At 36.7% G+C, this 24,674-nt stretch overlaps 1 protein-coding gene across 3 annotated transcripts in view; it reads left to right on the top strand.

Moving 5' to 3' along the window:
- The window catches only part of prkg1a (protein kinase cGMP-dependent 1a), a 110,748-nt gene that overhangs the window by 84,176 nt on the left and 1,898 nt on the right, over positions 1-24,674 (top strand). For all 3 annotated transcript variants that reach the window (XM_077236389.1, XM_077236390.1, XM_077236388.1), the window contains exons 10-17: positions 1,000-1,096; positions 1,295-1,434; positions 1,922-2,011; positions 2,102-2,243; positions 3,167-3,330; positions 3,471-3,593; positions 3,673-3,735; positions 3,825-3,891. In XM_077236389.1, coding sequence (XP_077092504.1) covers positions 1,000-1,096; positions 1,295-1,434; positions 1,922-2,011; positions 2,102-2,243; positions 3,167-3,330; positions 3,471-3,593; positions 3,673-3,735; positions 3,825-3,891 — 886 coding nt within the window. The remainder of the gene's footprint in view (positions 1-999; positions 1,097-1,294; positions 1,435-1,921; positions 2,012-2,101; positions 2,244-3,166; positions 3,331-3,470; positions 3,594-3,672; positions 3,736-3,824; positions 3,892-24,674) is intronic.

The following is a 24,674-nucleotide window of genomic DNA, read 5'->3' as shown; positions in this document are numbered from 1 at the left end:
ATGACTGGAAGCTAGCACAAATGTCACATATGTACATTTCAGAGGGCAAGCTTTTGTATATGACGAGATGATTTTGCCATAGTAGACTTTAAATCAGTAGATATGATTTAAATTAATCTGATTCTCTATCTTCAGAGCAAAACCTGTTTCATCAATTAACTTGTTTAGAAACTAAAATATTAGGCATATTTTATTTCTTTATTTTATATTTTTAGGCCATGTCTTTGATTCTCCTGCTGTCCTCTCTATGAAAGTGGTGTGAGACATTTAACACCTCTAGCTTTCAGCATAGGAATGAATTTCTTCTGTTTACAGTTTTAGCAAGGATTTCTGGCTTGTATCCATGCCTCTTTCCCAAACTGCTCTAAGGTGTTACTCTTGTTTGTGCACTGATCTATGCCAGTGTTCTGCAGCCTGTATGCACATCTCTGACCCTGCCAGCCTAATAACTGATCATGTGAAAGGGATTGAATAATTTAGGACCCCTGGCAGTTTAAAAAACATAACCTCTCTGTGATATTACAAAGCAGTTTTTGCCAAGCCAAATAGCAGCTCAAACGTGTCAATGGCCAAGGCTCAAGCAAAGGGATTTGATTGGCCAGTTCTGTATCATAAGCACTCATCATAAGGAGGAAAATATGACTGTATGCCATTTGGACATCTATGGAATTAGAATGCAAATATCAGTGGTGAACAAAAACATTTTTATGAAAGTGAACTGATACAAACTCATCCTTGATCTCTTACCAGTTAAAATCCTGTTGGTTGCATTTACACGTCAAATTTATGGAAAGTCACAATCAGGTTAATATTCACCCTCCTCTTATACTGAAACATTGATCATGATCTGATCTGTTTCCAGACAGATGATGACGACTTTGAAGATGAAAATGACATTTGAGTTTTGATTTGCAGGTTGTCCTGCTAGACTGACAGAGGGAATAACTGTACATCATCTTTTCATTCATTCATCCTCCTTTTTCTGAATTTGAAATGCAGATATGAGGCAGAGAACGCTTTCTTCGCCAACCTCAACCTGTCTGACTTCAACATTATAGACACTCTTGGAGTTGGAGGATTTGGGCGTGTTGAACTGGTAACAGAACGTCATGTTTTCAATGCAATATTTATGTTTATTATGTAAAAGTGTGCACTTTTTTTCTCCAAATGTTTTTTGATCATATAGAGTATTTCACTATAATAGTTCATCATTGTCATTCATTCAGATTAGATTTTTGTGTGTGTGTGTGTGTGTGTGTGACCATTACACTATCTCCGCTTGTTTTATTCTTAGGTGCAGCTCAAGAGTGATGAGGTGAAGACATTTGCAATGAAGATCCTAAAGAAGCGCCACATCGTGGACACGAGACAGCAGGAGCACATCCGATCAGAGAAACTAATTATGCAGGAGGCGCATTCAGATTTTATAGTCAGGTACCTCCGTTGGCCAGGCACATACTACATTAAGCACTTTTTAATGACTAAAGTTGTTGATATGCGGTGCTATTTTAGTATCATTGACATACTATTATAGGTTTTAATATTTTGAAAATAATTAATTTTATATTTTCTGTTTTCATTTTAATTTTATTTAAAGTTTTAGTAATTTTGTTGTGCTTTCTTGTGATTTTATTAGTTTTAATTTTTTTGTGAATATGTCAATATATAGTTAATTAAGTTTTAGTTTATTTTAGTACCTCAACTTTAAGCAAAAATGAGAAATGTTGCATTGGCTTGTTTATTTCAAGTAATGAAAATGTTTTTTTATGGTTTTAGTTATAATTAACAATAATAACCCTGTCTATATCAAATATAAAGTTGGTAGTTTTTGCTTTGACATCAGACATCTGAGATGTGACAATGTATTCAACCCTTGCATTTGTAAAATGGCATTTTGACACTGTTCCTCTTGTTTTCGTAGACTCTATAGAACGTTTAAGGACAGTAAATACCTCTATATGTTAATGGAGGCGTGTTTAGGTGGAGAACTGTGGACTATCCTCCGAGACAGGTGACACTTATCTATTCACTTTTTGTTTTCTTGTATGGTTGTTGTCTGGATTTCAACAACAAAACAGCCCTGTTTCTTTCCTAATCACAGAGGAAACTTTGATGATTCAACCACACGGTTTTACACGGCATGTGTGGTGGAGGCGTTCGCTTACCTGCATTCCAAAGGCATTATATACAGAGACCTCAAACCAGAGAACCTGATACTAGACCACAGAGGCTACGCCAAACTGGTGAATATAGGATGCCATAAAGACACCCAGTATTCACCTGCTAGTAGTTTCATGAGGATGAAAGGACAATAATAACCATCTAGAACATTGCGCTTCTTTAAAGTACAGCAATTTAAAAGATATTTTTGTAAACTGAAGCTACACTTAAGAGTGTTTTAGTGTCATTGCATTCGAAAACACAATATCAAACCAATTGGTATTTTTAAAAAAAGAAAGATAAACACATTTTTCAAGCGGCTGCTTATTGCAGAGCCAATGGTCCACCTATAACCCTATCGCTAAATATAACTCCACCAATTAGGTCTGGATGTCGTTTGGCTCTGCAGTGAGCACCACTTGCATGTCAAGCTAAATTTCAGAAAAATAAGTTTAAGGAGAACAGATACACTGTTTAAAATTAGGACAAAACTAATTTGAAAGTTTATCAATTTGCATTTTACACATAAAATGCTCCACGTTTACTTTGTAATTTTGAATAAAAAGATATGACAGAATCAGAGGAATAGTAAAAAATGTTAACTGCACACACTCAAAGTTGACCAAAGGGACTTTCAAGGCCAGGGACAGGGTGAATACAAAGTCTACTGGATGCTTTTTCTTTGTTCACTTTTTGGTCCACTTAAAGGTGTAGTTCAACCAAAAATGGAAATTTTGTCATTTACTCTCCCTCATGTCTACCCATACTGCTTTCTTCTGAAGAATATAAAATATATTTTGAGAAATGTCAGCATTCTTCAAAATATTTTCTTTTGTGTTCTACAAAAGAAAGTAAGTCATACAGTTTTGGAAACAACATGAGGGTGAGTAAATGTCGAGAGAACATTCATTTTTGGATGAAGTATCCCTTTAAAGAGATCAGACTTAGCTTCTGTTAAAAGACGACTCAAGCATGAAACCTAAAATCTTGTGTAAATCTTTTAAAGGTGGATTTTGGCTTTGCTAAGAAAATCGGCTTTGGGAAGAAGACATGGACATTCTGTGGTACTCCAGAGTATGTGGCACCAGAGATCATCTTGAATAAAGGACATGACATCTCCGCAGATTACTGGTCCCTCGGCATCCTCATGTACGAGCTACTGACTGGCAGGTGAGACACAGAGCTCCACGTGTTTGAAAACACTGGTTCATAAATTATTATATATTTTTTTAATATTACATTTTTTAATTCATACTACACATGCAAAAGTAATGTTTTCTTTAAATATTTTCATTACCTGTATTTTTCAGTCCTCCTTTTTCAGGACCAGATCCAATGAAAACATACAACATCATTCTAAGAGGCATTGACATGATAGAATTCCCCAAAAAAATAACCAAAAATGCTGCCAATCTAATTAAAAAGCTATGCAGGTATGTATCCATCACACTATAAAAACACATTTGCTGTCAATCAGCAGTTTTCCAATGCAGATTTTTTTCTTCTTCTCAGAGACACACCTTCTGAAAGACTAGGAAACTTGAAAAACGGTGTTAAAGACATCCAGAAGCACAAGTAAGTTTGACATTCGCTTGAAAACATGAGCTCGAAGAATGAGCTGATACAGTTTTATGAATAATCGCATGTAATGAATGTGTCCACAGATGGTTTGAAGGGTTTAACTGGGATGGATTGAGGAAGGGGACACTGACGCCCCCTATCATCCCTAATGTAAGTGCTTACGCTCTTGCAAGATAGATTTTACACCAATGTAAGGCCAGAAACATATTCTATGCAAGTACATTCTTAGAAAAAAGGTTGTATATAGAACCTTAAAGGGTTCTGTCACGTGCTTCATATACAGTAGAATTTGTTTTAATTGTAAAAATTTTTAATTGTAATTACATTGTATGAATTAAGCAGCTTGTAAACATACTTTATTTCTATAAAACACATGAAAGTATTAAGCAATCATTTAAACAATTTCTCCTTATATAGAACCTGGCATTTTGGCATGATTCTTTTGAGTCGAGAGCCAAAGGGTTCCATATAGATCCATATTGAACTTTTTTTTTTTAAAGAGTGTACTGTATGCTCAAGTGCATTCTTGCATTCTTACCGTTTTGCTTACAAATCTTAAAATGTCTCTGACATTTAACTGAAAATGTTATTGAGATAGCTAGTTATAAACATGTCTAACTTTAGCAAACTTGCTTTGCTCTCTTCGAACATTGCTTTATGACAATAGTTGTTCTGAAAGAGAAAATATTATTGAAAATGACATTTGAATTGTTCTGACTCATTTTGAAAAGCTGCAGTGTGTGAAAACAAGCTAGCATTTGGTTACACATACTGCTCAGAAAACTTGCACTGATAAACATGCTACATAGACACATGGTTGAATAACTATGCTATAGTACATTACTGTTTAAAAATGAATTTTTTAAAAGAAATTAATGCTTTTATTCGGCATGGATGCATTAAATTGACAAAGTAATATAAACAAAGGAATCCTTTAAAAAAATCAGGTTTTTTACTGAAATATTAAGCAGTTTAAACATTGAAAATAATAAGAAATGTGTCTTGAGCAGCATATTAGAATGATTTCTGAAGGATCATGTGACACTGAAGACTGGAGTAATGATGCTGAAAATTCAGCTTTGGCATTACAGGAATAAATTACATAGCTAGCATGGTAACACTATTAATTGAATTATACAGTAATATAATACTTTACAAATCATTTGCAAACTATAGTTAACAGGCTATATACAAATACCCTTCATTCATAGTCACTAGGGCTGGGCGGTATATCGAGTTTGTACAATATATCGATATTTTTTATCCCCACGATATGGAATGAGGCAATACCGTTTATATCGATACAGTAGTTTGATACGAGCACATCTGAAAAATAGCGGAGGACGCAGTGTGAGCTCCTGCAGTGAAAGTACATGGTAGCCTACAATTTGTCCTAAACATGACACAAGCTTATATTAAGCGCTTTAAAATAACTGGTAAGATATAGTTAACAAGTTTAAAGCAGCTTGCCCTGTCAGATGCTCTGACAGACTGTTGCTGACTGACAGATAAATAACTTACTTGCGCTGTTTAATGCGTTTGAGACGTGGTGCTTTCCTCAGTGCTTAACTTACATTTCACAGGTATATTCTCCATCTGTAAATGTTAGAAAATCAAACAAATATGTCCATTTCACTGTCAGGAGAGGACGAGCTTCTGCAAGTGAATCTCCGCTAAAATTCAAGCTTCCGGTAATGTGCGCCGCCGCGCGGATGCGCGCCAAACAGACAAGCACAATAGAATAGTAGCGCAATAGTTCTGACTAAAATATACATAGGCTATTGCTAAAATATTTGTTGTTGGAGACAGACAATAAATATGCCATATGTGGAAATTTAAACCTACAAGTATATTTTTATGAAAGTGACCATTATAATGAGGTAATCAAATGCTGGCTAATATAATTAACTTTTGTGCTTTTGTTTTTATTTTCATTTTTAGTTTAGCCTTTAGTCATTTTAAAAACAAAAGAATTATATTTGTTTTTAGTTTGTAATGTTACAATGTAATGTGATTTTAACCACCTTTTTGCACATAATATATTGCATAGCCTACATTACATTCACTATATTTGTTTCCATATCCTTCAATATCAACATTGTTTGGATATCATTGAGCAGGATGTGAAATAATTTTTTAAAAATAAATACAGATTTTCTTTATCCAAGTAGAAAAACGTAGAAAGTACCGAGATATATATCGTATATCGCCATTTAACCAAAAAATACAGAGATATGATTTTTTGACCATATCGCCCAGCCCTAAATTGTCACTGTAATTAACAAAATATTTAAATAAAGTTAGATGTTTTTTATATGCTTTAACAACTTCTTAACCGTAAATAGTTCTCACTTTAGATCAAGTCATGGAAAATGTGCTTTAAATCAACCTTTTTTGGACATTAATTGCATTAGTATTAAGTGTTCATTAAAATGTTTACAAAATACATTAAGCATATATGTCATGTGTAGACAAAACAAGACTGAACTAAGAACAGAGGATCTAAGGGCTTGAATACAGCCCTTAAAGCAGCACTATGCAGGAATTCCGTTTTTGTCAAACAGCGACCCCTAGAGTCGCTGTAGAGTACTTGTATTTAACGTTACTGTCGTAACTCACGCAGAGCGTGACAGTCTATGATCTGCACTCACGGCCTCTCCACTTTATAATAATAAAGTAGCCTACCGCGTTAGACTAACCTGAGCCTAAATGCCAGATGACAAGTTACATCATGTACGTCGCATTATTTCATAACAATGTCCGTTATTATGATGTTGTTAGACATGATTATTGCAATTTATCATAATAGTTTGCAAATTGCGCTCATTTACACTATTTACAACGTGTAGGCTTATTTATGTCCTGATAATTATGTGAGATATTGACAACTGTTCTCATGATAATCGCAGGAATCAACTTTAACAGTGAAAGCCTGAGCGAGTAGAACTCGTGTCCGGTTCCTCGCGCTGTCAGATTCTCGTTACCTTTTTCTAGACTCTTCCGACCGCGCTTTCTTCGTTTTTTTCTCCATTCCGTTTCCTCTTTCTCTGTTCCTCCAACAATGCTTTCCTAGCTTTCTGCTTATATGCCAGTTTAGCCATGACGATAGTTGTTCTTATAGCTGGCCGGATCTGGATGGGGGCGTGTATGCGTGTAATGTGTGCAGTGCCGTAAAGCAATTCGTTACATCGCGAGAGCTGAAATCATGCGATACTTCCTGACGCTGAGGCCCAAAGTTGCAAGTGTGGTTTTTCCACTCACAGGCACCAGAAGGGGGCGAGACGACCACCATTCAACCCTAAAAGAGTCATATAACCATTCCAATAACTCTGAAGCTGTTCAGTTAAGCTAAAAAAAACTGCATAGTGCTGCTTTAAATACAGTGAGTTCATTAACTGGGAAATAAACGGGTGCGTGATAGATTAGAAACTAACAACGACCAGGACACAGGCAAAATGGGAACGGGGAAAAAAAAGAAAGAAAAAAACAATGAAACTAAACATACGCCTGACATTATATACAAAGTTCTGCCATGAACCACTAGATGGTGCAGACTGATAGGTCCTTAATTCAATCTGCTTGCAATCACATCATTCTCTATAGGGCACAGCTGATTGGTTCTTGCTGTATCAGTAGCCAATGAGTTTGCTGCTCAACCCTCAAATACTTGGTCAGTATTTGCTGTAGCAGTTGCAGTGCACTTTCAGAATTCCTCTGAAATTCAACATCTAAGATAAGTGAACGGTCTTTCTTATGCTATATCACCATGCATTATTGTGTGGTCTGCCTTGTTAATTCCCAATGAAGTAACCATACACAAGGCTGAAAATCATGTGTCATGTTGACAGTCCTTTTTTAATGCTTAGAGTCAATTACCACAAATATTAGCAGCTATTGTATATGTACTATTGCGTTTATAAAGCAGCATAAAGCAGACAGTGTAGTTGCAATGAGAATACAGTGTCAAAGCTTTGCTGGCACATGAATTCGTTGAAGTGAAATAGGCATTCTGTTTGGCATCGCATCAATGGAGCTTACAGCAACAATTAGTACTTTGGACTTGAATTTGCTATACATGCTGAACAATGTTAGTAAATATATTATCATCAGCAACAGGACGCTAGCAGATGTTGTGGTGAAGTATAAACAAGTATAAAAAAAAAAGCTTGAATTGAGTGAGAGGAGTCATCAGCTGGCTAACGTTGATCATGCAATGTGAACATTATCATTTAATTTGCAAACAAATTTATTCACTTTAATTACAATAGAATGCAAGCAGCTGCATTTCTGGCAGTATCAGATCAAGCATATATACTATCTCACAATTATAGGATATAATGATTTATGATAATGTCAGATGCTTTCATCATGAGCATATTAGTAGACTAAAGATAAGAAGATCATCCACTGTGTCACGTATAGAATGATAGAATGAGCCACTGTTGCCTCTGGCTTGCTTTGTTGGGGGCAATATTATTGATCTATCTGTACTGACGCTGCTGACTGTACAACAGCTGAAATGCATAATTTTCCTGTTATCACTGTGAAGCTGCTTTGAAACAATCTGTATTGTATAAAACGCTAGCCTATATAAATGATGGTGACTTGACATTCCACTTACCTAGAGCATGTCAAGGCAGTTTTCCAGGCATCCTCAAACGAAAGCAAGAGCAGTCTCAGTCGATATTATAATATCATATCGGCGAAACTGATTTTGGCAAGTGCATATTTTTCTTTGCGCTCTGGAGAGCGTCAAATGTTCCTATTTGGGCCATGTTTTTGCAGCGGTGGGCAGCGTGGCCAAATCAAAGACATGTTTGTTGATCCTTGAAGTTGAATGAGAGTTAAGAATAAGAGTTATGCCCCCATTCATTCATTACTGATAATGCCATTAACTAATCAGCAGAATAGTGTTTTTATAGCATTAAAATGAATTGAACGCTCCAAAACAATTTTTAAAGGGGTCATGAATTGAGAAATCAAATTTTCCTTGAGCATTTGACATAAGAGGTCATCATACTATAAGAATATCTAGTAAGTTTCAGAATCGAAAACTTCCTTGTTAGTCCAAAAACAGCTTTTATTGTAACCAAGCCCAGATAATGACTTGTGGAATGTGCCTATATATGATGATAGGTGAAAGAACGCCTCTGCAGAAGATCAATGCCTACTTCATCATTGAAACTTTGGCCACCGTCCACTGGGATGTTAGTGATGACGAGGAGAGAAGAGCGATACAGGATCACTGGACACTTTCAAGACAGAACACGTCCAAATAAACTTTCACTCTATGACGGTTAAACTTGGCAGTAAATCCACGAAACACATGCGTGCCGAACCAGGCGGCCAGGTCCGTATGGATTGCGGATCAACTGCGATCCGTTGCTCCCCTAATAATTAATTAAAACACTTATCATCATCACGATTGCTATCTTACCAGAGATGGAGGATATTCTTACTCCTGTAAGTAACGTGTCCCTGTTTTACAAAAAATGCCAAAAATGTCGGTACACAAAAGCACTTCCCTCCACCTTTTCTGGTGCCCATCACACCTGCGCACCAGTTATGTGCACCGCTGATCATTTGTTTGATTTACCAAAGAATCCACAGTGAAATGTACCAAACAGTCGCAATTTTGCCGCTGGCTTTGCAAACAGACTTATTGTTAATTCTAATGCCTGATCCAGTGATTTCTGATATGTAATGATTCATGTACAGTCAGATGTTCTTGGTCTCAAAATTGTTTATTTCTCAAACCAGTGACTAAACAGCCAACTTCACATTGTTTCTCTTAGTAGGATGAAACTTTTTTTAATTTAAACTGATTAAATTTTAATAGAAAACGATCAAAGAACGCTACCTATACAATCACTGCGGCTGTCAATCTAAAAACGCGCGATTTTATCAGTGACTGAGTTTTGGACACTTGCCAAAACTCCCGTTTTAATCAAATAATTATTTACATCGTCTTTGCACTGTTAGTTATGATGAAAGCATTCGTTGGAGAGCCAAAATCGGTTACAATGACGAGATCACTGCATCCATGCGCTCAACATGTCTGTGATTGGCTACAATGCTCATCACTGCAACCTTTCATGCCACGATCCAAATATAATGCTATAATAATCAACACCTTTCACGATTAGTTAACCTTGAAAGCTGTAATAGTAAAAGCAAGCTAGGGGGTTCCACAAGTAATACTTATTTCATATGCAGAGATATCAGCCAATCACATTAATGGGCTTTTACACTGAAGTCTCACAGCAGACACGGCCCTTAAAACAGACCGTTCAAATCAGGATAGGAAAAATGCCTTTTATTTATAAATTGACATTTCTTATGTAAAAAAAAAAATCATACTAACATTATAAAAGAATGCAGTTCATGACCCCTTTAAAACCAGGGGCCAGTTGCATAAACTTAGCCACTATAGACAGTTTCACATACCTGTTGCCACAGTTACGCCCAGGCCCCAGGTTAACTTCCGGTCTGTGTTTGTTCATCAGTCTGGCTAGTAATACTACTGCACTGAGTTTCACGCTGATCATGTGTTTGACGTGACCAGATAAAATTACACAACACAGAGACAGCCATCAAGGGTTCAAAACTAACAACAATCCAGCTGCTTCAGCAAAATAATTAAATGAAATTAAAACTGTGTTTCCACATGGAAAAAACCTATATAAACATATATGTTTTAATATAGGTTTTGATATAGGATTTTAATATATGTGACATATATAAAATTGGCCGTTTTCCTATATTATATGTGCATATATGCACATATATGTGTACATATATACGTGCATATATGTACACATATATACGAGCATTTATGTACTTATATAGGTACATATATGTGTACATATATGTACATCTATAGGTGCATATATGTACCTCTATAGGTGCATATATATGTGCATATATGTACCTATATAGGTGCATATATGTACCTATATAGGTGCATATATAGGTGCATATATGTACCTATATAGGTGCATATATGTACCTATATAGGTGCATATATAGGTGCATATATGTACCTATATAGGTGCATATATAGCTGCATATATGTACCTATATAGGTGCATATATATATATATGTGCATATATTTACCTATATAGGTGCATATATGCAGCTATATGTTACCTATATATTAGTATAATTATTAAAATCCATAGCTACTAGGCAACATAAATAATAGCCCAAGATGTAGAAATTTTAATTATTTATTTACTTAAGAACAATCAAATATTACAAGAACAAAAATAAGACAAAAAACTGAACAGAAAAAAACCCAATTTATCTTGTTGATCTTCTCAGCTCTGTGAGCTTCGAATTGATAGATGTGCCTATCTGTCCTCGGCTGGCTGCCGGCCACTTCTTCAATGTAGCATCTAGAGAAGACAAAAATAATAAGACAGTATAATAATAATAATATAGTGCTTCATCAGGAACGCAAAATGCTTACAGTACAGCTGCGATTGGACACATATTTTGGATAAAGGGCTGATCATAATAAAAAATGCGTCATGTAAACACGTCAATTGGAAGATTCTGATTGGATTCTGCTAAATCTGAAAGAAATTCTGATTGGAAACATCACCCCCCCCTTTTTTCTAGCGGCATCGTTCTTTCATATGCACGTCCGTCATGGGGACTGCATTGTTAACAGTCACACGGTCAATCATGTGCATCCAAAGCAGAGAAAATTCATGGATAGGAAAAATTCAGAAATGTGGCTTTAGAAAAGGAAAGGTAGGATCAAGAAATGAGCAAGCAATGAATTAGTATTATAGGTTACAAGCAGATACAGTAACAATAATGGGTGCCCTATCTAATACAGTCTCCATTGATACCTAATAAACATTGATACAAGTAGGCTATGGTTAAAGTAGTGAACTTATAAAGTCTTAAAAGTTTTGTTTTCCCTTCTCAACGCATTATGCATTTACTCACCAATAATGGCTGCCTTTTTAATTTGGTCAAGGGCGACCAGCTGCTCCCAATCCCCTCTGGTTGGCTTCCCACCTTAAAGTAATATTTCAAAATTATTATGAAAGGGGGGTAAAATGAAGGTGGTGAAAACAAGAGATTATTTTTTATATACACATCACTTTTATTTGAGGTGCAAGGAAATACAAAATGGCAAGTAAAAAAGCAATGGTATGCCCGCACACAAACATCATTTATTCCACAGAATATGACTGACTTGTTTTTTTTTTTTTCAAGGACAGAAGAGATTAGGAACATGTTTTGTACCATTCAGGTTGCTTTTTAGCAAAGTCTCCAAATCAAAAGGTGCCCAGCAGCAGATTCCATACCATGGCAGTAGCAGAGGTGGCAAGGCCTGGCAAAACACCCCAGAGCCCTTTATAACTTCAATCTGAAAAATAATTTCACATCACAATATTAATTTATTAGCAACTTTTAGAAAGGTTTTTATGTTTCATATTGATTCTTATTTTTAGCTTCCCAATAGTTAATAATAATAATAATAATATAATAATAGGGAGGAGGAGGTTGGATGGAGAGTAGGGAAGGAGAAAAGACAGTGGGTGGAGAGGAGCGAAGGGGTGCAGGAGGAAAGGATGATTGTCTCGTATAACACTAATTGGCTCCTACAAACACACAGTTTATACCCATCCTTACTAAATAATGTTACTCACCTGTGTTTTCGCTGATGTCTCAGCTGTTGCTGCAGTCTTGTTAGAGAAGAAAAACATTGTAAAACTTCAACAATTTTATGCATATGAGGCAAAATTACATATTACCACTAACTATCCAAACATAAAAATCCCTATAGCTCAGTTGGAGCCTTAAGTAAAATAAGTACAGAAAAATCTGAGGTATAAAAGGGTTACACACACCTGTGGTGTCTCTCGAAAGCACTCAGTCACCATGGGACTCTCTTTAAATGGCTCGGTCTCCTCTCTGGAGTCTTAGAGAAGAAAGAAACTTAGTAAAACTCCACAACAATTTTTATTCATCAAAGCAAGCCACTATATATTCTTATTTACAGGGGGGCTTGGAAAACATCAAACATGTCAATAAATTAAAGTTACATGCAAAAGTAATCAGCCAAACATCATAAAAATCCATATAGCTCTGTTTGAGTAACAAGTAAACTAAATAAATAAATACAAATGCAAGGGGGTTACTCACCGGTTGCACTTCTCCAAAAGTCGAGAAGGGGGAATCTAGATCCTCCACAGGACTCCTTCCAGTCTTGTTCATAGAAGAAAAATATAGTTATTCTCTTCAATAAATTAAAGTGCAAATACATCAAATAATTAACACTATCAATCAGCCCAACATCACAAGTCTCTACAGATCTGCTTGAGAAACAAATTTAAAAAGCAATGAAAAACAGAGGAACTTGCCTTTTGAGCAATAATGGCGAGGTCACTTTTCATTTGAGGGATTTCTAGAAAGAGGTTATATAAAAAAACAAAAAAACAATTACAATCACTAAATCAAAATAGCACCCAGCAACTCTAACGTTACTCTTCGAAAGACATTTCCTGCAGCTGTGAACGCAAGCTACAACCCTCCAAAGCCCATTCATAAGGCTCTGCAGAGGAAACCTGTTTGTGAACGCAATTAAAACATATATATATTTCTCCCAAATTCAAATTCCCCAGGGTTTTTTTCTAGAGCCGATTGCCTTCTTGAGCCGTTGAAGGCAGAGAAGTGTGTGTACTCATGAACTGTATTCTCTAGGCCATGACTTTTGTGAACCCTCTACAAATTCCTCCAGAAAGAGACAAATAAATATAATTCTAATTTGAATCTTATCAACGGCTATATGAGCACCCACACTACTCTCAGCTAACAACATAGCATTTATTTTGCCAAACACGTGTTAAACTTTCAGCCCATACAATTTCTAAGTTTATACTTCTCTGCCACCGCAAAATCCATCTCCAGAAAAAACCCTGCTAATAAATATTAAAATTAGGAATACTTACGATTGATGATAAGTAGGACATAGCAGATCTCCAACGCTCCATCGCCATTTTCACTCCCAGCCGATATCTTTCGGCGCGAATCGTCAAACGTCAGGCGGGTGACGTCATGACTCATCAACTACGCGGCGCTGTAGCAGCCATGATAGCAGCAGAGTGGAGATTTTTATTTTTTTTAATTTTCAAAATTACAGAGTTTGATATCAAGTTCTTGACACATTTCTTTTACACATTTTCACATTTGATAAGTATAACTTGAAACAACAATAATTTGGACAAAAATAAAATAAAATAAAAGAAATGAAAAGAAAAGATAAATGGCATCGCAAACATATTAAATTCATTTAGCAGAGATACAGATCTTTGGGCTTTTCGATTTTTTAAAAACTTTACAGACTAAAATACATGCTTGTCTTCAAATTCATTAACCACAGTGAAATGCTCAGATAGATGGGATGATGATGATGATGATTACTTGAATGGATGTTCTATGTTCTTTTTTTTTTGTTGTTGCTACATTTAGACTGTAATGACCTTTCAGCCATATTCATCTAGAAACTGCATTAAGACAATACAGAAAACATTGCATTTTGCATTGCATTTGGTGGATGTAACGGTGAATGTGTGGATGTGTTGGCCTATGAGCTGTAATGTGAATCTGGAAGTGACCTGAAATTGGAAAGAGGGCTTGATTGACAAAATAAAAAAACGACAAACCATTTTGTTATTTCCTTCTTTTCCACTATCTTCATACAAGAAAGAATTGACCTTGTAAATGGCTTTCCCATAGCTTTCCATCTCCTCTCACTTAATTGCCATAATTAAATTCCATAACATGCCAATTAAATGTGATACCAATTTCACATGTTTGCACATACAGTTCTTGCATAATTTCTTTTTTTAGTTAGTTCTTATTGCTTTGATAATAGAAAATATGAGCTAGGCATCATGTATGACAGTTGCCAAACTGAGGTATGAGCTAAAAAATGACCAGATCCTGCTATGAGCTAGGAGACATGTATGCACATATAGGGCTTATATGTGGATATAAAGAAGCAATACAGGAGACCTATATGGCCTGTGTATGCACATATATGCACCTCAGTTTTGCCTATATGTGCCATATATACGCATATATGCAGCATATATATTAGCATATATGTGCATATATGCTGTATATATGTAGCATATATGTGCATATAAACTGCATATAGGTTTCATATATGCGCATATATCCCCATATAGTTTCTTTCCATGTGGGCAAATAATTTTATTTTTTAAATACACACACACACATACATAGCTTCATAAATATCCAGTCCGAGAGCATTCAAGAGCAGAGTCGTGTCTTCTGTCTAATGTAATTTACCTTAGATTATTTCTGATAACAAGCAAAATAAATAACCTCTAGAGGGATCACGCAGATCGGATGATCAGTCAATCAGGACACCGCGTGTTTACATTTGTTCATCAAGTGGTCTCTGTATCTGCTTAACTGATCCCGCAAAATATTTAAATTAAGTCTGTTAATAGGCCTTTATCACGTAGTGTATAACAACTCTTGGTTTAACCTCTATCAATGGCAGTGCCCATTTAGGATGGGATTTTTGTAATTTATTCATATACAATCTCAAATAGGGTACTTTCTAGAGCCCCTCCTGTCCGATTTTAGGGAAAATTCGGGTCCATCGGAGACGTCCAATAGATTTCTTAGGTGCCGAAATAACACCACAGACACGGTTTAATCACCATGGAAAAATCTCAGAGTAAAACTGGGAAACTTGTGAAAAATATGATACACTGGTATCTTGCTAGATGAGAAGTTTATCTATGTATCTTTTTACTCTTCATTTCTTTTATAACCGTTTTCATTTTCCTTGCTTTTATTTTGTGATTATTTTAATTCCTTTCTGTAAAGCACTTTACAAGAATTGCCATAGTGTATGAAATGTGCTATATAAATAAACTTGCCTTGCCTGCTTAATAGTTTTTTTCCCAACATTAATCTTGTATGATGAAACAAAGAAAAATGTTATTCCGATGCATTACATGACTGAAGGGAAAGCGCACAAGCATTTATATAGGATACTTCAGAACTATAGAACATGAAACGGTCATTCACTTGTCCTAGTAAAACATTTGTTTATCCAGAAAAAAATAGGATTTTTTTTTTTTGTGTGTGTTGTAAATATAATTTATTCTGAAGCAATATTCTCATAAGTGTTCGGTCAGCTTGAAATATTTAAATCTGCACATTTAGGACATGTTTACCTTTATAAAGGGAATTTTACCCTAAGCGTTTTGAAAAATATATGCTTTATCTTTTATTTTAATTTTTTTAACTTGATAAATAAATTAAATTTGAATAAGACACAATAGGGCTGTTAGAAAATCAAATTAAATAATTTACACTGAAAAATTACAACTGCATTAAATAATGTTATGAGATTGTTTTAAATTTTTTTTTTTGAATGTACAAATGTTGGAAAGAATGATACCTTTTAACACTAACTAAACCACCAGTAGGTGGCGGCAGGTGAATGCCCTAATGAGTGAGTCATTTATTCAAATGATTCGTTCAAAACGCTAAATCATTCAGTAATGAAAATGAACGTATTTTATGTGTTATGGTTAGGCTGTGATCTTTGTTTGGAACTATTTTTGCTACTGAAATAGAACAAAGACAGTCAATATTGTGTCTAAAATGTAAGTGATTTCAGTTAATATTGAGTCAGTGTTACATTATCAATAGTGATGGTATTCAGCAATCTTGGTGGTGTGATGTTGCTTAACTGTATCATGTTAAAAATGTAACGAATTTTCTTTACTGCAGTATGTTGCACTCATTTGTTTTCGATTTCTCCTCGAGAGGCTGTGCAAGCCTCAACAGCGCAATATCAGTACAATATATACTTTTTCACTATCAGTCACCACTTATACTAAATTAATGCAGAATCACTCTCACGTTTTGGTGATTCCCTAGTTATTTTTTGTTATTTACGTTTTAGTCAGGCTAATTGTCTGGTCGGGAAAGTAAAATTCACTCCACTTGCCCCTTCAAAAAATCCACTTGTCCCGGACAAGCGTTAATGTCGAGCCCTGCTTAAGGAGGACGTTTTACCCCACTATTCCCTATTTTATAAAACGGATAGTTCCAGTCCTTGATTCTGATTGGTTGAGCCGCATTCAAAGCCGTTATAAATTACTCAACAAACATACACCTGAGACCACATCACATTAGTATTACTGCGCAACTGCCGTTTGTTCAACACTTGATTATCTAATCAAAATAACAATATGTATTGTAGTGATAAAAAAATAACTTAAATTGAATGCGTTTCTGATTTGATTATGTTTCTGTCGTGTCGGCTACATGAACATATCAATGTTGAGAGAGCAATCACGTCACTAGACTTAAATATGCAACTTCGCCAGCTAATGAATGCATAAAAGTGACCAGCTGGATATAAACTAATGCAAATAGATGGTAACAATAGCGACATAAATATGGGTCAGGTTTGCATGTGTTTTTGTCACATTGTTTTAACTGCTTGAGGTACTAATGTTAGAGTCCTCACAGCCTCGACGGCAAACATACTGCTGTTCTTTCTCTGGTAATGCAGTATCTAGTCAACAATTTAATTACTTTATAATGATATGGCAATATGTACTTAAGTGTTCTGTATTCATACCGTTTCGCTGTCGACGTTTTAAATGCGCATCTGAAGTGTCAGCGCTCTCTGTATAATGTGTTCTCTCCGTGCAGCGCGCAACCTAACGTGTTAACGTTAACAACTCAGCCAGTGATATTCTTTATTTGTCCTCTAAGAGGCCACTCTCGCTTTGTATAATGACAGCGCACACTTTCTCAGCCGCTCCGGCAACGGACGCAACCCGGAAAAATTATTGGTGTGGATTTTTGCTGATAACGATAGTTCCATCTTATACTCAAATAAAACTAAAGGGCCAGGCATACAAAGCTTAACATACATGTTCCTATGTCTCTTCTGAGCAGAAGCGGTACATATTAGGGTCGAACGATTTATGGCATTTGCGATAATATCACGATATGATAAAAAATGCTTTTTTTTTAACCGCAAAGGCTGCAATTACACTGGTCACTTGAGAGTACAGCAGTCTGCAATTTGGCACGCTACGCATATAGGCCTGGCACACAGGAAATAACAGTTCCTGTTACTTTTATGAAAGTTACTTTTCTTAAATATTACATAAATTACTTGACTTTACTATTGTATTGTATGACCGACACAAAGAAAAGTAACCAGTTATATAGCGCTTTTAACAATATAGATTGTTTCAAAGCAGCTTCACAGTAATAATAGGAAAATATAGCTGCAAGCAATCATTACCTGGGCCAAGCGCAAGAAGCGGCAACAGATGCCATCATGGGTGGGAGTGGCAGACCAACTGCAGCAAGGAGCAATTAAAGACATTGAAAATTTTGGCAAAATGGCTGAAAAATCATATATACAGTAACTTTTAAGATGATTTAATGGCTTATCACTTTTGACAAATAGGTGGCGCAGTTATGAAATCAATTTGATGTGGTCAGAGTGAGGTGACAATGACACAAGTTTGGTGTCAAAGTGTGAAGGCATTGCAGAGATAAAGACTTAATAGTCATTTTGGCAGCATGCCTCAACTTTGCTGCTGCGGTATACGAAAATGGTTTCGTCTATCATCACGAAATCCATAACTTTTAGTCGGCATGGTCTGGAGATGATATGATTCGATTTTGGTGAAAATCGGACGAATGGTCTAGGAGAAGTTCGAAAAAGAAGGTTTTGAAAGTAAATAATGATGGCGGACAGGAAGTTCGTCCAAATACGTCAATCTTGGTATCTATGTTCTCGGCATGACCCAAGGAATCTAGTAAGACCAGTGTCATTACAATAGGCATATTTTTTCAAAAGTTATTAGCATTTTTGGAAATTTAATTTTAACTTTTGACCAACAGGTGGCTCTGTCTCAAAATCTTTTGAGTACCTTCAGGGGATGGTGCTGGTGGCAAATTCTGAGTTTCACAATGTTACAGTAATGCATTTGTTAAGTATAGCATTTTACATCACAAAACTGTATTGAAGTCAATTGGAGTTTCATGTTTTGTTCTATTATAGCGCCACCAAGAGGCAAAATCTCACAATTTTTTTTCATGTGTCCTCGGAATGAGCCTATACAATGTGTGTGCCAAATTTGGTGAAAATATCTCAATTCGCTTCGGAGTTATAGACATATAAAAAAACACGTCAAAAATGACTGACACGTGACTTTGATTGAATTTTACTACCCCTTACTATCAATATTTTGACATTTGGGCATTGGCATGTAGTTAACGACCTATGATTGCAAACTTCTGACGGTGGTTTCGTCTCGATCGGACTAACGGTTTCGAAGATATCGGCAAATGTTTTTTAAGCGCTAAATCACAATGCTACACTAACTGTGAGACGAAACCTAGCATATTTGGTATCTGTGGACTCAGCAAGGATTCAGGAACCTAATGAGATGACTCCCGTGAAAATAAGTCATAGCCAGAGTTATAAGCATTTGAAAAATACATTTTACCACTAGGTGGCGCTGTTTCGAAACTTCTCAGGCTCCTTCAGGGCATCGTACTGATGACCCATGCCGAGTTTCGTAACAATTTGTTCATGCGTTCAGAAAATACAGCATTTTAGCACATAATTCAAAATGTCCCTGAATCTAACGAGACCACTTTCATGATTTTTGGACAAGAAGTTATAAGCAAAAATAGCCATTTTCTGTATCTCCGGACCAGTAGGTGGCGCTGCACTGAAACGCAGCATGAAGCCTCAGGTCATGCTTGTGATGACATGTACCATGTTTGGTCTTAATACGATAAAGCGTTGCGGAGATACAGCCTTAAGTCCGTTTTCGCAAGCGATTCGTAAAATTTGTTTGTGCGTTTATCGAAAACGGATTGACGAATCAACATGAATCTAATAACTTTTTGTCGGCATGCTCTGGAGATGATCTGGGTCAATTTTCGTGGAAATCGGAGCATCGGCCTAGGAGGAGTTCGAAAAAATTGTTTTTTTTTTAACAATTCAAAATGGCGGCCATATTTTTATGACTGAAAATGACGTCATGGGGTGCAATCGAATCGTCATGAGCTCCGGAATCAGAGGGGAAAATTTTGTTGATAGGCCTTACGGTTCAAAAGTTATTAGCATAATAAAAGTGAAATTTTGGACAGGTGGTGGCGCTAGAGGGAATGAGTTAGAAACACCAAAATTGGTGTATTTAATGTTGGGACTATCCTCTATCAGAATGTCAAACCAAAACAACTTTCCCGCAAACGGTTCTATGGGCCGCCATAGACGACCAGTCAGAAGAAGAAGAAGAAGAAGAAGAAGAAGAAGAAGAAGAAGAAGAAGAAGAAGAAGAAGAAGAAGAAGAAGAAGAAGAAGAAGAAGAAGAAGAAGAAGAAGAAGAAGAAGAAGAAGAAGAAGAAGAAGAAGAAGAAGAAGAAGAAGAAGAAGAAGAAGAAGAAGAAGAAGAAGAAGAAGAAGAAGAAACAGAAGAAGAAGAAGAAGAAGAAACAGAAGAAGAAGAAGAAGAAGAAACAGAAGAAGAAGAAGAAGAAGAAACAGAAGAAGAAGAAGAAAAAACAGAAGAAGAAGAAGAAGAAACAGAAGAAGAAGAAGAAGAAACAGAAGAAGAAGAAGAAGAAACAGAAGAAGAAGAAGAAGAAACAGAAGAAGAAGAAGAAGAAACAGAAGAAGAAGAAGAAGAAACAGAAGAAGAAGAAGAAGAAACAGAAGAAGAAGAAGAAGAAACAGAAGAAGAAACAGAATAATAATAATAACCAGAACAGATACAATAGGTGCCTCCGCACCTTCGGTGCTTGGCCCATAATTAAAGTAACAGAGATTGTTTTGGCTTTACAGCAGCTCTAGAATACAGCTATTGTCCAGCTAAAGTTAGTTTTGATTGATTCACTTCCATTGCAAAGATCTTTAGTTATTGACTTAGGGGCCGCTTACACCACACCGTTCTAACAGAAAACCCTTAATGCAATCTGGCCGCTCATTTGCACAAAACAGTGCCTGGTGGCTCGAGAACGTAAACCATGAAATAGGTTTCAAGGTACAAGCCTTGAGAAATTTATAATACAGAATTTTTTATCGCTTCCGCCTAGCCATGTGAACCGTTATTATCTCGACAATGTTTTATCTGTACAGAGGTAAAGGAAAGGGAAGGAGGCCTTCACAGTGGAGAGACTAGTTGACAATTCAGGACTGCATTGTCATCGTGTCCAGGCGCAGGTCCTTCATCAGATCCGGATACGGCGGACTGCGGTAAACCTCGGGATAAACAGAGACTAATGTAACCTCGGGATAAACAGAGACTAATGTAACAAGTATATCAGGATTTATGGGAAGTGTTCCCCGGTTCCGGCTGACCTAATCTATGCAGCCTAACATTGAATTATAGGAGTATATAATGTGTTATGTGGATGCTAAGCCAAAGAGACGTGTTTTTAGTCTAGATTTGAACTGACAGACTGTGTCTGCTTCCCGGACAATGTTAGGAAGACTGTTCCAAAGTTTACGTTCAAATAGGAAAAGGATCTACCGCCAGCAGTCGATTTAGATATTCTAGGTATTATCAACTGGCCGGAATTTTGAGTTAGAGCTCGCTCAAGTACTGCGGAGCTAAACCATTTAGTGCTTTGTAAGTAACCAGCAATATTTAAAAATTTATACAATGTTTAATAGGGAGCCAATGCAGTGTTGACAGAACCAGGCTAGTATGGTCATACTTTCTGGTTCTGGTAAGAACTCGAGCTGCTGCGTTTTGGACCACCTAGAGGTAGTTTATTAAGCGTGCAGGGCAACCACCCATAATATTACAATAATCAAGCCTTGATGTCATTAACGCATGAACTGTTCCGCATTTGTCACTGAGAGCATATGACGTAATTTAGATATATTTTTAAGATGGAACAATGCGGTTTTACAGATACTAGACTCGTGCCCTTCAAATGAAAAATTTCATTAAACGACTCACATGAAGACTTTCATTAAAATATTCTCTCTCCAACGATTCTGGATTGATTCTGAGCTTAGTTTTTAAAACACACCTGAATGATGATGATTGTTTCCAATTCTTCACAAATCACCACTCGAACCTTTCATAAAGTTAGGAAAGGATGAAGAGAATTACAAGGACATTTGTGGGCTTCATTGCATGAAACGCACGCTTTTCTTGATGTTACCCTTGTAGTGCGCAGTCACGCTCGCCGTTTTTTTCCTCACAAATGCTCTACGAAGGGACTATTTATGTCGTTTAGAATGCAGTGGGCTTATAAATTTTAAAAAATGAAACTCGACAGAAGGATGAGACAGAAGGATGCTTTCAATTTCAAAATACTCACGCCGCGCGCATGCGGGCTGTGTGTGTGCGACTGCGTGGTTAAATGTACTTAATCTTAAAATGGTTTTATGACGCCAAATTAATGTGTAAACAGTCAGTTTTTTGATTAAACAGACAGAACAAACCACGTCTTATACAGGTCCTTCTCAAAAAATTAGCATATTGTGATAAAGTTCATTATTTTCCATAATGTAATGATAAAAATTTAACTTTCATATATTTTAGATTCATTGCACACCAACTGAAATATTTCAGGTCTTTTATTGTTTTAATACTGATGATTTTGGCATACAGCTCATGAACACCCAAAATTCCTATCTCAAAAAATTTGCATATCATTAAAAGGATCTCTAAACGAGCTATTAACCTAATCATCTGAATCAACTAATTAACTCTAAACACCTGCAAAAGATTCCTGAGGCTTTTAAAAACTCCCAGCCTGTTTCATTACTCAAAACCGCAATCATGGGTAAGACTGCCGACCTGACTGCTGTCCAGAAGGCCATCATTGACACCCTCAAGATGTAAGACACAGAAAGAAATTTCTGAACAAATAGGCTGTTCCCAGAGTGCTGTATCAAGGCACCTCAGTGGGAAGTCTGTGGGAAGGAAAAAGTGTGGCAAAAAACGCTGCACAACGAGAAGAGGTGACCGGACCCTGAGGAAGATTGTGGAGAAGGACCGATTCCAGACCTTGGGGGACCTGCGGAAGCAGTGGACTGAGTCTGGAGTAGAAACATCCAGAGCCACCGTGCACAGGCGTGTGCAGGAAATGGGCTACAGGTGCCACATTCCCCAAGCCACTTTTGAACCAGAAACAGCGGCAGAAGCGCCTGACCTGGGCTACAGAGAAGCAGCACTGGACTGTTGCTCAGTGGTCCAAAGTACTTTTTTCAGATGAAAGCAAATTTTGCATGTCATTCGGAAATCAAGGTGCCAGAGTCTGGAGGAAGACTGGGGAGAAGGAAATGCCAAAATGCCTGAAGTCCAGTGTAAAGTACCCACAGTCAGTGATGGTCTGGGGTGTCATGTCAGCTGCTGGTGTTGGTCCACTGTATTTTATCAGGGCAGGGTCAATGCAGCTAGCTATCAGGAGATTTGGGAGCACTTCATGCTTCCATCTGCTGAAAAGCTTTATGGAGATGAAGATTTCATTTTTCAGCACGACCTGGCACCTGCTCACAGTGCCAAAACCACACGTAAATGGTTTACTGACCATGGTATTACTGTGCTCAATTGGCCTGCCAACTCTCCTGACCTGAACCCCATAGAGAATCTGTGGGATATTGTGAAGAGAAAGATGAGAGACGCAAGACCCAACACTCTGGATGAGCTTAAGGCCGCTATCGAAGCATCCTGGGCCTCCATAACACCTCAGCAGTGCCACAGGCTGATTGCCTCCATGCCACGCCGCATTGAAGCAGTCATTTCTGCAAAAGGAGTCCCGACCAAGTATTGAGTGCATAACTGAACATAATTATTTGAAGGTTGACTTTTTTTGTATTAAAAACACTTATTTTATTGGTCGGATGAAATATGCTAAGTTTTTGAGATAGGAATGTTGGGTGTTCATGAGCTGTATGCCAAAATCATCAGTATTAAAACAATAAAAGACCTGAAATATTTCAGTTGGTGTGCAATGAATCTAAAATATATGAAAGTTTAATTTTTATCATTACATTATGGAAAATAAGGAACTTTATCACAATATGCAAATTTTTTGAGAAGGACCTGTATTTCAAAAGAGATCCGTGCATTGGTGTGAATGGAGCTTATTAGATCTCCCGCTGTCTATGATGTCATCAGTGTTCTCCTTTGCCTTCTGCATGATGGGGGATTTTCTATGACATACACTTGGCTTGTATTGTTCAAATATCAGTGTCCCCTGCTCTGTTGGGGGGTAATTCATGTATGCTATATAGTACAGCAGCAGCATGTGTATGTATTGGCAGTAGCAGCAATAACCAACAGCAGCGTAGCAGATGTATTCTGCCAAGACCAAACATATTAACATAGTCATATCTGTTACCATGCCAAACACTCAGAGAGGTGTCATGACAGAAACACACACACACACGTCCGGTTTAACACACACACACACACACACACACACACACACACACACACACACACACACACACACACACACACACACACACACACACACACACACACACACACACACACACACACACACACACACACACACACACTATAACCACTGTTAAAAATAATAAGTAACAATGCTGTCAATACTGTATTTTTTTTAATCTATGCAAATATAAGTAAACATTTGTGAGGTAGAAACTTACAAATACTCATCATGAGATCACATTAAAATACATCAGATAGGGTAAGGGAATAGAGTAATGATTTTTTTTATACTGTACAAAATGTATAGTCCCCATAAAACATGGAAACCCAATGTGTGTTGTGTGTGTGTGTGCACGCTTAATGTATTTGTAAACATTAAAAGGAACACTTAATATGAATGCAATTAATGTCCAATAAAGGCTGGTTAAAAGCACTTAATGACATTTTCC

The sequence above is a fragment of the Siphateles boraxobius genome, unplaced genomic scaffold (assembly GCF_051911475.1).
Source record: "Siphateles boraxobius isolate OS27281-9 unplaced genomic scaffold, OSU_SipBor_1 20, whole genome shotgun sequence".
In the NCBI taxonomy this organism is placed as follows: domain Eukaryota; kingdom Metazoa; phylum Chordata; class Actinopteri; order Cypriniformes; family Leuciscidae; genus Siphateles; species Siphateles boraxobius.
The sequence above is the reverse complement of the archived record's forward strand: the minus strand, read 5'-3'. Positions and strand labels throughout refer to the sequence as shown.